Source organism: Poecilia reticulata, chromosome 14, assembly GCF_904066995.2.
Source record: "Poecilia reticulata chromosome 14, P_reticulata-male-v2, whole genome shotgun sequence".
NCBI lineage: Eukaryota > Metazoa > Chordata > Actinopteri > Cyprinodontiformes > Poeciliidae > Poecilia > Poecilia reticulata.
In genome coordinates, this window is record NC_088843.1 from 20229722 (window position 1) to 20245435 (window position 15714).

The 15714-nt window shown below is 39.1% G+C and overlaps 1 protein-coding gene across 2 annotated transcripts in view; it reads left to right on the forward strand.

The window, feature by feature from the left end:
* Window positions 1-1273: 1273 nt before the first annotated feature.
* Window positions 1274-15714, forward strand: part of opcml (opioid binding protein/cell adhesion molecule-like) — a 285958-nt gene continuing 271517 nt past the window's right edge. For both annotated transcript variants that reach the window (XM_081615739.1, XM_081615740.1), the window contains exon 1: window positions 1274-1626. In XM_081615739.1, coding sequence (XP_081471865.1) covers window positions 1566-1626 — 61 coding nt within the window. In that variant the 5' untranslated portion in view covers window positions 1274-1565. The remainder of the gene's footprint in view (window positions 1627-15714) is intronic.

Below are 15714 nucleotides of genomic sequence, written 5' to 3' on the forward strand. Positions count from 1 at the left end.
CAAATCTTAAACTGCTCCATTTGGTCTGAACTTACTTCTGCACCAGCTACCCTTGAAATCTGATTGGCTGCCATGCGATCAGTTTGTTCACATCAAATCATACAAAGCTCAGCGTTTTGTTCACACTGATTAATAGATGACAAAAATGCTCACTTTTGTTGTCGTACATTGATGGCATTTTTTAGTTGTTTTTAAAAATGTGACATTACATACTAATTCACATTTACATGCAACTACATGAGATTATAGCCAAGTGGCTGATTTCCATGTTGATGTGTATGATGTTTAACAACAATAAGAAAATGCACAAAAAAGAGACAGAGGGTAATTAAGCAGTTTGCAACTATAACAGCTCGATAACTCTGGTTTTGTTATACTCTCCCCAGCTACTACTTCACAATCCCTTGCCTCTTGCAGGGCAACAAAGGAAATAATCACCCTGTTTTGACTTCCACTCTTACCCATTTACCCTTTCCCCCCGCCCCCCGCTTTTTGGTTGTACAAAAATATTGTACAACCAATATTTTTGTCTTCTAAGCAAAATCTCCACTCTGTTCCTCTTATTTATCTGTTGCTTTGGTAAAACACTTTGAAACACCGTTCCCTTCCATCTGGTCTTCTGCACACATACAACATCTACATTCCTTCTCTCCATAATGTCTGCCAACTCTCTCTCTCTCTCTCTGTCTGTCTCTCTCTCTCTCGCTACCTGTCGTTGTCCCTGAATTCAAAGTCCCAACTCTGACCTCTAACACTCCTGTTCTTCCTGGTTTGGCACCCAAACATCTCTGGTGTTTGTTTCTCACATTAGTGAAGTGCCAGTAGATCTGAGCAGGGCATGTCCTTGCTGATGTCCCTTTCTGTGTGGGATTACCTCACTGGGACATTCACACACAACGTGTGCATTGGTCTGCACTGACAGACTTACTTTTACCAACATCTTATGTTGGTAAAGTTAGGTACCCCATTGCAACCAGTGGGAAAAAGTTTCTCTGAGCATCTCTCTGATTGCTAGTGAAAACAACAACAACGAGAATATTGTACAAAAAGTACTTCAGGGGAAAAATCAGTGTGCAGCGATTGCATTAATCCGTCCATTCTGCTCTGTTTTAGGGGCAAAAACAAAAGAAGGGTTGAGTCAAAGCAGCCAGCGAAATAAAAGGACACAAAATAAAACAGAGCTGGGACTGTTCTTGAGAGTACGGCAGAACCGTCAGCCAATCTGAATTGAGCACAGGCTGCCCTCCCCCTGCTCTGCCCCGAATCCTGCAGAATGCTGGTCCCTCTGTGTGCTGTAGTTCGGAGCAAAGAGGGAGCCTGAACGCCGCGTGAGGAATCGTCTGTTTCTCCGCAGCTGCGACTTGCGCTGGATTGCATAAATCTTCACTTGCCTCCAAGTGGGGATGAGACGCTGTGCGCGCTGACAGCTAGAGAATAGGCTGCGAGACCAAAAAAAAAAGAGATAGAAAAGTGGGCAGACATCTAAAAGCCCCACTGTGGCGAAGATACAAAAAGAGCCTCTTTAAAACAAACGGGCAGATCACAATCAGCACTGTTTGGGAAGCATGTGTAACTCAGTATGTTTCATCATCCTGCCATGGGTGTTTGCTGTCCTTGTGTTTCCAGGTAAGACCTCTTCTTCTTTTTTCCTGCTCTTTGTGCGTGTTTACATCCTTTTTTCCACCCCCCCCCTCTTCTCTCTAGATATCCAGCTCCTTTTAGATGCACACAGAAGTGCACTGTTGATGCATGGCTTCGTAATCTCTACACTCTTGCCTATAAGCTTTGTGTCACTGATATTTGTGAGGCTTCTCCTCGGAAAGTTGGAAAACAAAGTTGACTCTTGAGTTTGCCGAAACGTGCAGTGTTGGCCGAGTTGTCAAATGGATTCTATTTCAGTGCAAAGAGAAAGTTTCCTCTGCCTCATCCCCGGCTTTTTCAGTCTATATGAAGATGACGGTTGGTGCTGGTACCATGGCTCTGAGGCAAGAATGAACGCAGGCTAACAGCACAGCGCAGCTCACCATCACCAATGAATATACAGTAATTGTCACACTTAAAAGCAACATTTACCAGAAAATTTTCAGATCAATAAATCTTTAAAAATGTTTCAAATATACATTTTTTTTTTACTCAACTGAGTTAAACTGGAACATTTTACCAACCTAAATGTTTGTTCCCCACTCGAGGCGCTAACTCTATATCACCTTACAACAAGCCAAGCTTGGAAAAATTGAATAGAAATAAAATAGCAGTTGTTGAACACATTCGTAGAAAAGCTAATTTAAGCTGATGTAACACGAGTCCAAGATTTGCTTGTTGTTTTTGCTCTGATGCTTGAGTCAAATGGACGCAAATTCATATTTGTCAAGTTTTATTTGAATCATTATCAAGAACCCTTCAGAGGACTTTATGTATGTTTGTGAGCTGTTGCGCAAAAAATGGAACTGCACCCAATTTTCTTGTCATTATACAGAGTTTGCGTGTGAAAACAAGTCGCTAAGCAGTTGCGTGCTCCGACAGTGTCCTCACAGCGATGAAGATCCGGTGAAAAACTCTCTTAGCCTGCAGGACCTTTCAGAACATTACTAGCTTGCAGTGAGCCTGGAAGAATAAAGATGCTTCTACACTGTTAATGCTTGACGTTTTGGGTTTTTACCTACTATTTTAAGCCTACCCAAGACAGTGTTCTGCACTTTTCGAGCATTTTTGCATGTCAGCAGTATCTCCTTATGATGGTCTAAATTTAAATGTGGGAAAAAAAATTGCTCTTTTGTTTTGGTTTGTTGTTTTTTTTTCCAATTGTTTGGCATTAACTGCAAAATGTCAAAAGAAAAATGATTTTTAAATTTAGAGGTTTAGTTGCAGGAGAAAGAAAAGCTTGTAGGCATGACAACGCCATCCTGACTGTGTCGTCTTCATGCTGTAAGTGTTTTGCTACAGGAGAGACTGGTGCACTTTACAGAACAAATTGCATCCCCAAGGAACGAAAATGTGGGAATACAGAGGCAACACCTCAAGACAGGACGTCTTGGCCACAAATGGACATGAAAGGAGATTTTTTTTTCTTTCTACTGGTAAAATATTGGTTCAATACAAATTACTTTAATTATACCACCAAATCAGTTTCAAAGCAGCTTGAGGACAATAAAGTCCTTGTTTAGGAGAAGCCATCAAAGCTTTGATAGTCCGACGAAGCATTTGTGGACAGAAATAAAAAGGTGTGTGTGAGTAGGAAAACCTACAAACTCGACTGAGTTCCACCATTTGAGGAACGGACCAAAAATTCAGCAAGTTATTGTTTGAAGCTTGTGAGAAAATACCTGAAATATTCATCCCAAGTCTTTCGAGGCAAACTCTACCAAAACACTAAGGAAATGTGTGAACTTTTCAGTCTGAAGAAAGTTAATTAATCCTAGAATTTGATGAATCAATAATTCTAAATGATAAAAAACATGAAACTGCCAGACTGAATGACAGACAGTGAGAACAAAATGGTGTATCTGCAATAAGTATGTAGCTTTAGCTACAGTATAATGATTGCACTACATCCCTTGCTGCAACCTGGAATAACTGCATAACGCTAGTCTGGCACAATTAGCATGACGAGGTAGCATACGCTTGAGGCTAATTTTGCCAGGCCTGCTTCAAAGCAGAATCTTTTCCTTGTCTTGGACATGTGGCCACTGCTCTGCCTGAATTATACAGGATGGTGCTACGCTGCTACCATGATAATAAACCACCAGGTCTTTGCTACCTAGGCTCTCCTGCGCAAATGTCTTAAGGAACTTTTACCTCTATCCTGCATCAAGGAACCCGATGTATCTCAATGCAACCCCAAACATCATCAATGTTGTGTTTTTGTTTTTTCATACGGGGTCTTTAATGTAAAATCTGTTAGGTAGATGTTGGTAAAATACAGGTACATCTCAAAAGAATTCAACTATCAAGAAAAAGTTCTATATTGTCATTTGTAGAAAGTGAAACTCATATGTTACTCAGGTACTTTTAATTATAATTATTATTATTATTATGGCTTGCAGATGATTAAAAAAAGGAGACTCCCAGAGTTCAGTGTCTCAGAAAATGTTGTAAATCACATAAAATCAATAGAAAAAGGATTTATCAGGCTTCTGAAAAGTATTTTCATTTCTGCAAACTCAATATTTGGTCAGGGCTCCTTTTGTGTGAATTATGGCATTAATGCAGCTTATAGTTCTCTGTGGGTGTACTGGAAATCTGGGTTGCTTTGACAGCAACCTGCAGGTCGTCTGTATTGTTGGGTCTGGTGTCTCTCATCTTCCTCTTGACAACACTGCATGGATTTTTTTCTATGGAGTTCAGGTCGGAGGGTTTTGCTGGCCAATCAACAACAGGAATAACGTGGGTCAAGGTGTCAAATCCTGCTAGAAAATGAAATCAGCATCTCCAGGGCTGCATTGACTGTGGAATTTGGTAAAGACAATGAGATGACACGGCACCCCGAAATCAGTACTTTGTGGAAACTCCACAGTCTTCTTCAGGCATTGTGGGTTCTGTTCCTCTCCGCTCTTCCTCCAGACTCTGGGATCTTGATTTCCACATGAAATGCAGAATTGTCTTTCGTCTGAAAACAGGAGTCTGGACCATTGAGCGGCGCTCTAGTCCCTAGTTCAGGACTTGAGGAGGAACGGAACGTCTGAGGTGATGTTGGCTCAGGAGGTCGAGGTTTACCCTGTAACTCTCGGGTTGCCGGGTCAAACCCCGGTCAGGAGGCAGCGATTCACGCCTTGCTTCTGTCAGTCTGTCCCAGGCCTGCTGTGGACACACTGTAGCTTACTGCTGTATTTCATACTTAGACCATTGTCTTTCTTGTGTTTTTTTCTAATTGTCTGAAGTGAGTCCAATGTCTCAGGCTCAGAATGCTGATTTCACATTTGGAGGTTGGTGTAAGTTAAAGTACTTGGTATTCTGAAAAGAATGGAAGGATTCTTTCAGCGAACTTCAGTTACTTCAGGGCTTGTTGAGTCTCTGACTCTGATGTTGCTTCTTCAACAGACGGAGGCGAAGAAAGTTTCACTCTTTACCATAGGCGCATACTGAAGATATTCAACATGGGTGCTGCAGTGAAAGAATGTTTCTGTCATTTGTAATGCGTGACACTGAGCTCTTAGTAAAAGAGCCCGACTGCAGTAATGGAGATTGTGTGCAGATGAGATTCATATGTCTTTTATTTATTTATTTAATTTCTTCAAGAAGCCAAACATGGCAGACATTAGGAAACTTTTTGTTGGCTTCTTGTGTCCTTTTACATATAATTATTCAAACAATTAATGACACCACCTACTTCTCATTGTAGGCCTAAGCGTGCTGCTTAGCCTGTGCATTCTGGATTTTCCATTAACATTGAAATGAGCGTAAAGACTGTGGGAGTAATTTAGTTAAAGCAAAAATAAAAAAAATTAAAGAAATAAAAAAAAAAAAAAGAAATTGGATTAGAAATGATCACTGGAAATTTTGTTCAAGGTACTGAAGAGCAACAGAAAACAAACAGTGCAGAGAGCAACAGATTTCATACTGTTGGACTGAGGAACCTCTCAGCAGAAATAACAAAAAGATCAATAAGATCAATCTCTAGAGGGCAGGTGTTAAGGTGACACCACCTACTTCTCAGAAAACCCTGGAAGCCAGGCGCTCCTACCAAACCAGATAGACAGTAAAGGTTGGATAACCTGGTTGGTATTTGCCAAAAATGCTCATGTTTATATAGGTTTTCCTTTTTTTCCTTTTCTTTATTTTTGTTGACCTTGAACTTGACGTTCAAAAATTGTGCACCATGTAATTTCTGCAGCAGTAGAAATGGTTTAGTCCAGAATATGGGGCATGAAGATGTAACAGTGGTTGGATGTTGAAATCAGTCAACACATCAGGGCTGCCACAACTATTGTCAACCTACACGGCACTACTACTAGGCCTCACTGGAATGTAAAATGTGACCTCTATCTAGCTGTCAAGTGTGTGATTAACCATTCTGATTCTGGGTGAACCATTCCAGTTTTTCCACGACAATCCACCCCTCCCCCTTCACCAGGAACCTCCGGGTGGAGTTTTGTGGAGGTGGTACCCAGCATGCCAACATGATTGATTGTTCTTCAGTATTTCTATTCCGTCACAATGGTTTCTATGTCAGAGTAAAGCTGCCACCAAGGCAAAAGAAAATTTTTTTAGCTATATATTATTATATAAAAACTTTTTTGTAATAACAATATGTTTCTGTTTGTACAACAAAGTGCTCTGTTACCACAGTATCAATAAAGATATTGTTGGCAAAAAAGCTTTATACTTAGAACATAAAACATAAATCTTTGTTTTGTCAACATGCCACCATTAATTTGGGGGTCATTTTGTCTTTGCTCAACGCTGTATGAGTCTATATGCCGTATATCTATAATTGTGCCACTTCAATCAGATCGGACTCGTTCTTCCTCCGTTGATTCTAATTCTCGGCGTACGCATGATTATGGTGATGTCGTCCAGGCTGCTGGGTAACGGGAAGCAAAATCTCTCCAAGGCTCACACCGAGCATGAACTGGGATTAAATCAGCTCTTTTACACGAGACATTTTCTCTGTTCACTTTGTGTCACATTCACACACGCACACGCACACACCCTGGCCATGTTTTACTTTCACACCTGGTGCCTCGCGCTGCAGTTCGTCTCTCTTCTACTGACTGAGCAATTGCTGCATACCTGCTGGTGCTGGGTGAGAGCCACCTGGAAGACACCAGGTGTTGTACTCTTGGTGACAAGGTCGTTTGCCTTCTTGGTGCATTTGGTCGGTGCTTGAGGTGCTGTAGCACATACAAACACTGTAATTTCCAAATATTTTTTGTTCTTTTTTCTTTGGAAGTTATGCATTAATATATTCATCTTGCTCAGACCGTTGGTAGAAAAACTACTTAAATAACAGTAAAGGTGCAGGAAGGGTATTATTAGTCATTTCAGCTAAGCTAAAATGTATGCAATTGACTTCGAATGTGTCTACATGTTTACCTAAAGTTATGCATATGCTATATTTCTTGGCATAAATTGGATCTGTTTTTGTGTTGCAAAGATTTTTGAATGAGAGAAGGTGTTTTGTATTAAAATAAAAGGGCCTCTGTTAGTTGCCAAACTGAAGGAATAGTAGTTGTTTTGCATTTCAAAAGTTGTGAGTCTGATTCTGGCTCGTGCCAAAAGTTGATGTGCCCTTAGGCAAGGCACTTGATTCTGAATTAGTTACTCATCTGTGTGTTGGAGTGTGAATCTGTGCATGATTGTGAGTGCAGCTGGGTGAATGTGGCTCTAGTGTAAAGTGCTTTAAGTGGTTGGTATGACTAGAAAAGTGCTCCATAAATTTAGCATATCTTCACCTTATGTAAGCTAGGGACACTACTGAATGTTCCTCACTAATTTAAAATTGATTAATTAACTTGTGCTAACCAATACGGAAATAAATAAACAGACACAAGTCAGATTTGACTAAAGGAAATATCAATATTCTGTGGCATACAGACAGACGTCAGTGCATTTTATTCCAGACCAACGTAAAAGAGATGTCTTACATCTGAGTAATCTGAAAAGCATACCCCATGAAGAGAACGTCTTCAAGCTACAGATTGAAATTTCTCTTTACAAAATGTCCAAGCTTAGTCAGGTGGATGGAGAACCTCTGTGAATATCAGTTGCCAACTCCTAACACACACCGGACTTTGACTAGACCATCCCAACATATGAATATGCTTCGATATAAACCATTCTGTTGCAGCTTTGGGTGTGTGATTACAGTTCTACAGTGTTTTTGGAAGATGGACCGTCCACCTCATCCTCAAGTCTTTTGCAGTCTCCCATCTACTCTGACAGTCTTTTTCTGTCCCTGATGAAACCATATGGGGAATGAATTTGAATAATGTCCAAACGATATGTAGTAGTTAAAATTTTTAAAGACATTTTTCCTTTTCCTTTGTGTTGGTCTGTCACATATGATGCTAATAATATGAATGCTAATAATACAACCATAGCGTAACAAAATGTGACATAAATTCAAAGGGTGTGAAAACGTTTTGGTGGAAAGTAGCTTTACTTACAAAGATTATTTAAATGACTGAATCATTTCTTTCTTTTTTTTTTGATGACATTCCTACGAAGGCTGAATGCTAAAGACTTTTGAACCTGAGATTTATTTTTTATTTTTATGGAAATTCCACAGTGTCAAATACACTCACTAAACTAAAGAGCAGAATTCGTTTTTCAAATGACTCGGTTCGCTTTTAAGGTGAGAGTCTTTCTGTGAAGACGGTGAAAGTAGGGCTCACTTGAAATGTGAACCTCAGCTTCCATTTTTGCCAATTCCATTAGTGTTAGTGAAGTGTAATTGAAGTGTTTTTGATAAGCATAAGCCTTGTCATTTTGCAAAAAAATAAAATAAAAAATGCTGAGAAGTGTGCATATTTTGACACCGTTTCACACAAAGTACCTTGTAAGAAGCCCTTGTTTCAGCAGAACATCAAAGAGAATGGCTCTGTTGACTTGTTATTTAATTTAGCGCCAATAAGAAGAACAATTATCTTTCTGCTGAGCAGCAGAAGAAGAGAATCGCTAATGAACACGGCAGAATGTGGCTCCGTTTCAGCTGTGAAAAATGACAGAGTTTAATTATGTGAAAATATATTTTTTTTAATAAAGACAACCTCATAATTAAGGACAGCAGACGTAGAAAACAAAAATCTACTATGAACAAGTAAGTTCTGTTTTGTCTAAACTTTGTCATTTGGGCAGTTTTGCTTTAAACATGACTTAACTTATGCTTGTAACTAATAAATAGTGTTATTTTTATTAAATAGTATTTGATACAAAGGGAATATATATATATATATATATATATATATATATATATATATATATATATATATATATATATATATATATATATATATATATATATATATATATATATATATATATATATATATATATTTCTGTTGCCTCCACTGCTTTGCAGTCTGTTTGGTCATGACTGAAGCTGAGCAAAATGATGGTGATTATTGAAAATGACAAGATTGCGCGACACTGAAACATGTTTAATTGTGTTTTGCCATAGAAATGAAGACGTAAAATAAGCAAAAATGAAAACTCTTTTTCTCACGCTGCAGTCCAAGCAGTCTGTCTTTTTTGCCACTCTCTTCAGCTCCCCTGGAAATTGTAACATCTCTTCCTCCCCTGCTTGTTCAGCAGGGAACGCTGAGGCCAGGTTTTAATGCTGAGCTTGGAAGCCGTAAGCAGAAATTTGCTGTTTAGTAAAGAATTCAACATACCAAAAATGTAGAGTAATATTTCATATGTTTGGGGACCTGAACAGAAAGCCTGTTTTTCCTTCATAGGGAAGAATGCTGATGAAGTCCCAGTCTCCTTCAAAAGAAGGAACTGGATCGGAACAGGACAAATCAGCCTTTTTTTTTAAATCAGCAAGATCTGATCAAATTAATTATTTAACTTCTTTAACTTTTTTTTTTTTTTTTTTACATCTGTGACACCCCAAAATACTAATTGCTCTAACTGCACTGAAAGGTGGTGGTGACTCAACTCAAGGGGGTTCAATACAAATGCACCCTACATTTTTCAGATTAGTGGTTGTGAAAAAAGAAAAATGCAGTATTGTGCTACTTTGTCTTCAGTCGACATACATTATGTTTGTGATTTTAACATTGGAAAATGTAAAAAAAAAAAAAATGTCGACGAGGCGTTTGGTATAGGGCCCAGGATGCGATTTGAGCAACGCCTGTGAAGAGGTCTGTTTATCTGCCGAACACATTGTCACAAAATAATTCTAAAACTACTATTAAATAACCATTTTAATGACACATAATCAACTGTAGATCCCAGACACTGGAGTTATTGTTTCCAGTGACTCCAGTGTCTGATTCGGTTGTAAAGCATCGTGGGAAGACGGGACAGAGGCTAACATTCATCAGAAGTCGTCCATTTCTATAGACATGCTGTCCGTTGGTGTGAGTACTTCAACCCCCCAGTGAACATTTGTGACTAAATGAGAGTTTCAGACTTACAGTCGTTATTGGATAAGCAAACCACTGACATGAAGGAACAATGAAGCGTAGTGTTATGGGGCTGCTGCGAGGGATTGCAACACCCAAATTCTATTGGCTGTGAAAGCCGCTGGAAAACAGTATCGCTCTGTCCTGACTGTGTTGTTGGTTTATGTTCAGATTAAAATTGTCCTCCGTTTAATGATTTACCAGTTGAACAGTAAATCAAACTGATTTATGGCAGCCAGCCGTTGTAACGGCGCGATGGTGATGCACCGGCTTTGCTGAGGGTCAGAGACGGGTTAATTTGACCTTCTACGTGATTTCATAAGCAGTGATAACTGACACCGTTATCTTATCTGGCTGTTCAATTCAAGAGGAATGGCTTCCCATAAGGGAACTGAAATAATCCCAAATGAAGCCACAATGCAGAAACTGTGCGGAAAAAACTAATTCCTCCCATAAATCAATAGCTTGTGAAACTGCCATCAGGTGCAATAACTTGAACTAATTGTCTTCTGTATGACCTCATCAGTTCCTCACGTCTTTGTTGAGATTCCAACCCTCTCTCTTTGCAAAGTTACTTCTGCTATCGAGGTTTTGATGAATTCTTTTAGCCGTGGGTCTGTTTCGGTCCAGCCAAAGCAATTCAATCAGATTAAAGCGTGCACTTTAAAGGCAGCTCGGTCCTGTTGTTTCTCAGCCGTTCCGTGGTAGATTTGTTGCTCTAATAGGGAATGAGGCTCTTTTTAAATGGCCCTTTTGGGACAAGTTTGAGTTGTGAGACACTGGAACTCAGATTTAACGCTTGAATACTCCGGTATACAGAGGAGGTTATGGTTGACTCATCGCATATCTGGCCCAAATGTTTGATTTTCACCGATGGTGAAACCATGGGCCAATTTTCTCTTTTTTTTTAATTTTTAGCTTGTACTAACATAAAAGGCAATACAGAAGTAATAAAAACAAGCAAAATCTTAAACACTCACCACTGACATGGTGTTGAACCGTTCAAATCATTCAGCAGTGGTTAAGGACCTGGCACCACGAATGATGAAATCCACCAGCTCTCTCTGCTTCCATTCCTGTGGTATTTGTGGTATTTCATTTCAAACCCTCATTTACTGCTGTGGAAAATCCGAAGCCATGAAGAACAGATGTGTGCAGCTTCCTCCGACCTTCATGATCGGATCACAGACGTGACTAATTTAACTCGAACGTGTCATATTTGGACTGGGACAGTCAGCAACTATGTATTTAAAAAATCTTACAAAGTAATGGATCATGTTAGACGAACAGAATGCCCACATACTGGCAACTTACGGTTACAGGAAAACGGTTTATCCTCCATCATCAGTGGCCATGCTAACTAGCCTGAGCATTTATGGCTGACTTCGTCGATTCAGCTGTAGCATAGCAGAGGGGAAAGGAGGAGGGTGTGAGCAGCACATACACGTGGGTGAATGACAGTGTCAGACCCTCATCCTGGCTCTGATTGGTTGTTTCTGACTGAGCGGTGTTTTTCTGCAGGTGGCAATAGGAACAGTGGGAGAAGTAAGAGAAACTGATTGTGTTTTGTGTTTTTTTTTCCGGATTTCCTAACTCATATTATACTATCACACCTTGTTAACAGTTTTACACACACGCACACACATGCACACACACACACACGCACACACACACACATATATGAAAAAAAGTTTCAGACTGCAGGTTTAATGGTCTGTTCCGACTTCATCTTTGTTGATGTTTTTACTCCTTGTCATTTAACCAACCCCTGAATCCTGTAGAGGAGAAAACTGTCAATAAGTCTGACTTCATCAGTATCAGCAATGATCAGTTAATCAATGTAGACTGCTACTTAATGTCTTGATTCCTCTGAAATCAATGTGAAATCCGGAATCTTTCAAACGACATCTAAATCTATGTCCAACATCATAATGCTGTCTGGGAAATGTTTTGCTTTAATCTTTTTATTTATGCGTACGTGTGTATGTTTTGTTTTGCTTAGTGTAATGCTAACAAAAAATCTACAGGGGATGTATTTATGTGACCAGCCAAAGAAATACAGTGAAAGAAGCATGTACAGTACGTTTATCCATTTGCTGATTCTTACATTTTTGAGAAATGTATCGGATGTCTTTGTAGCCTCCAGTTTCTTAGAAAGCTTTTAATCTCACCATTTACTGCTACCAGAAATTTCTCTTTACATGTACATCTAGAGAAATGCACCATACAATAGGGAGCTTGAAAGAATCCACAGTTAGTCTGTATGAAACAAAAGTATGGAAAAGACTCAGAAATGCAGAAATGAGTTGCGAAGCTGTTATGGCAAACTAAATGGCGAGTATGTTAAAGGGTGAAAATAAAGCACAGACGGATAAGAAAAGTTTGTAAGGGGAAATAAAAGAGAAGTTTTAAAAATGCTTGATAAATGTGGCCCAAAAAGTACAAAAAAAAGGTTATGTTTTGGTTGTAACAATAAAATAAATCCACCATACGTTTTGTTTCGTCACATCAGTGTTGCTCTAGGCAACAAGTAGATGAGTCAAAATGTTCACCTGTTAGGTTTATTAACCCACATAATTTCTTACACCATCCTCCAGCAGCAACAGAGGCTCTTCGGACTGAGTGGTCAGAATGTTACTTTTATTTGAAATCTACACATATCAGTGGGAAATGTGTTAGTTTCTGGAAATTTGTCGGTTCCTTTTCCACCGTTTAGAAACATGCCGACGTTCGACGGGTCGTCTTGTTTGGAAATATATGGACAGCTATTGGATAATTACATCACGGGCAATTATATTTCAGTGAAAAGATTGGACTCTGATGGCACAAGTATATTCCAGGATAACAAATCCAGGACACATTGGACTCATTACAGAGTGGTTCTGGAGCCATCACTTGCCGCAGGACCTTTGCCTATTGGACATCTTTTGAGTTTGCTGAAGAAGGCTTTGGTTTTGGTGAGGATTTTTTTTTCTCTTGGCCAGGCAATAAACAGACCGACAGATGGTGACAATTAGCTAAATCTCTTTATCTATTGCAAAAAGCGCCACATTCATCTCCTAACTAGCTGACTGAATCGCAATCAGCCAACCAAGTCTAAGCAGAGAGAAAAAGCACACATTTGTCCATCCCTCACAACGGCTGCTACAAGCACACGTCGTGCCTGACCATCACCCCCAAATCCACCTGTGAGCTCTGGCATCGTGCGGTTTCTCTCGAGGATAACATATTGATCTCTGCACACGCTTTGGTTTTAAATTATTCTTCACCAGGGGAAGTCAAACCACAACTTTTACACAGAAGTGGAATTTATGTGTTTTTTTATTTGAGTTTTAGTGCTTTGAAAACAAAAAGCATTTACCCACTTATAAATATTTCTTCAGTTATTTCCTTGCATTTTTGTGTCATATCTACATATCTCAGATAATTGAATTAGTATTAATATGAGACCAAGATCAGTTGAGTAAATACATGACCCGGTTTTCAAATGACTTCATCTGTTGGAAGACGGCATTCCAGCCCGCCTGCTGTCTTTCTCCAGCAAGGAAAGGCGGGATATTTTATTAACCTTTTAGCAAGGCAGTCTTTGAAATAACAGTCCCATAAAAGTCTGATCTGAAAAGGTATCATCACTGCCAACTAAAACTTTCATCACATCCAGACCCTGGTTCTCTCTCTCTCTCTCTCTCTCTCTCTCTCTCTCTCTCTCTCTCTCTCTCTGTCTCTCCCCTTTTCCTCTGACGGAGGAGTTTTAAGAAGTCCCCTCAGGTGTAAAAGTGTAAATTTATGCTGTAGTGGGTGGATTCAGGTGGGGATTTCATGAAAAACTGCAATGGCTGATAACCTGCTGCTGGATGTAAATCAGAAACCTTGGCTCACGATGGGAAGGATGAAAAATCCCACCAGATTCTAGTGACAAGAATCTATAGTGCCTACGAAAAGTTTTCAGTCCCTTGAATATTTTAACGTTTTCACTGCTTTCGCCAATCGATCATGAGCAACACGATCGATTTGGTGAAAGCAGTTTGAAGGGTAACAGGTGTAATACTTTTTAGGCTCTGTGTGACTTTCAGTCCTAGGAAACCACAACCATGTAATTAAAAATCTCAACTAGCAAAGGAGATGTTCCCCATGGACTCTGTACGGTTTTGAAATTTTACAAAAGCACAACAATAAATAGTGTTTAAACTTTCAAGGGACATGGAGAAATATGTTCTATTAACATGATTCATACAGCAGCAAACATATTTCAAATACACAATAGTAGCCTAAAATGTTTAGGCTACAGACCTGAAATTAAACCAGTTGTCATCAAAGCAAATTATTGTATAAAATAAGTTATGTGTAAAAGAACAGAGAATAGTGAGGACACTAGGACAAAAAGGTTTAAACCAGCATGGAAAGCCAGGAAGAGATTTAAAATCTGCTCCTTAACTGTGGAAAATAAGTTCTGGTTTAGTCCTACATAATATTCACCTGTTACAGGTTTTCTCAGTTCTGAAGTATCACCCAAGGTTTTTGCAACCTTGCGACCAAAACACACTTCTGCCAATCGTCATGAAAGTATTTGTAAGCTTGCGGATGTTTCAGTGTTCCCCACTGGGGCTGTAATCCGGAGATGAAGAGAAGATATTTTTTTTTACCAAAATCTGACCGGGACAAAGTGCTCTTTAGACGAGTTAAGGCAAAAGAGTCAGGAGAATAATCAAACGGCATCGAGTCTCATTGGATAATGACATTATTGCTCTAAACAACATTTTGTTCTCCTTTTTAAATACCCAAATTGATACAGGCCTTGTTTTAAAGCAAGCAGTGGAGCAACAGTGAAATAGTGTTGACCTGCATGTAGTCTGTGGCTAAATGTCCCTCATGAACAACTCTGAGTAGCAGCTTGTGACTGTTTGATTTACACAATGTTTGATTTCATAGATGGATGAAGGTTTGGCCTTTAAAAGTCTACAGATTGTTTCTGTTGGATCAGGCAACGTTTGTTTGCCTTTTCTTAGAAAACCCTCTGATTATGAGGATGATTTCCTTCAGCACACGATGATATGAATTTCTTACAAATAAGTTACTATTGTAATATGTGGTTTTAGTTTTTATATGCTGGCGTTTAGCAGTGTAGCAGGGCTGTGTGCTGCGGAAATTGCTGTGATTTTTCTTGTTGCTCAGCTGGGACCCATAACCCGAGTAATTTCATCCAGTCATAACTCCAGCAATGCTGTGCTCTACTTTTAACTGCTCTAAATTATTCTTTTTTTCTTATGAATGTAATAATTCTGTAAATATAATTGTGCAATTTTGGAGCTGAAAAAAGGCCTCAGGAGGTGGCAGCTGTAACTGTTGTAGATGATCAAACCACTGGCAAAATCTTTTCTTTTTTATAAGAATATGTTTGATTGAGAACTTTAAATATAACTTTTATCTTCTTGCACGCTTTACAATTGAACAATAAAATGTGAGTCGCCATACTGGAAAGGAAACCAATTAATAAAAATAATGTCTCGCATTAAAATATATATAAAAAATAAATAAAAAACACCATCAAAAAAGATCACGGTCTTGGATTTTACCGTATGTCTGTTTCTGACAAAAATCCGTTATTTTGCTTTTTGGGTCTTGACATCTGTATAGTCCCGAAATT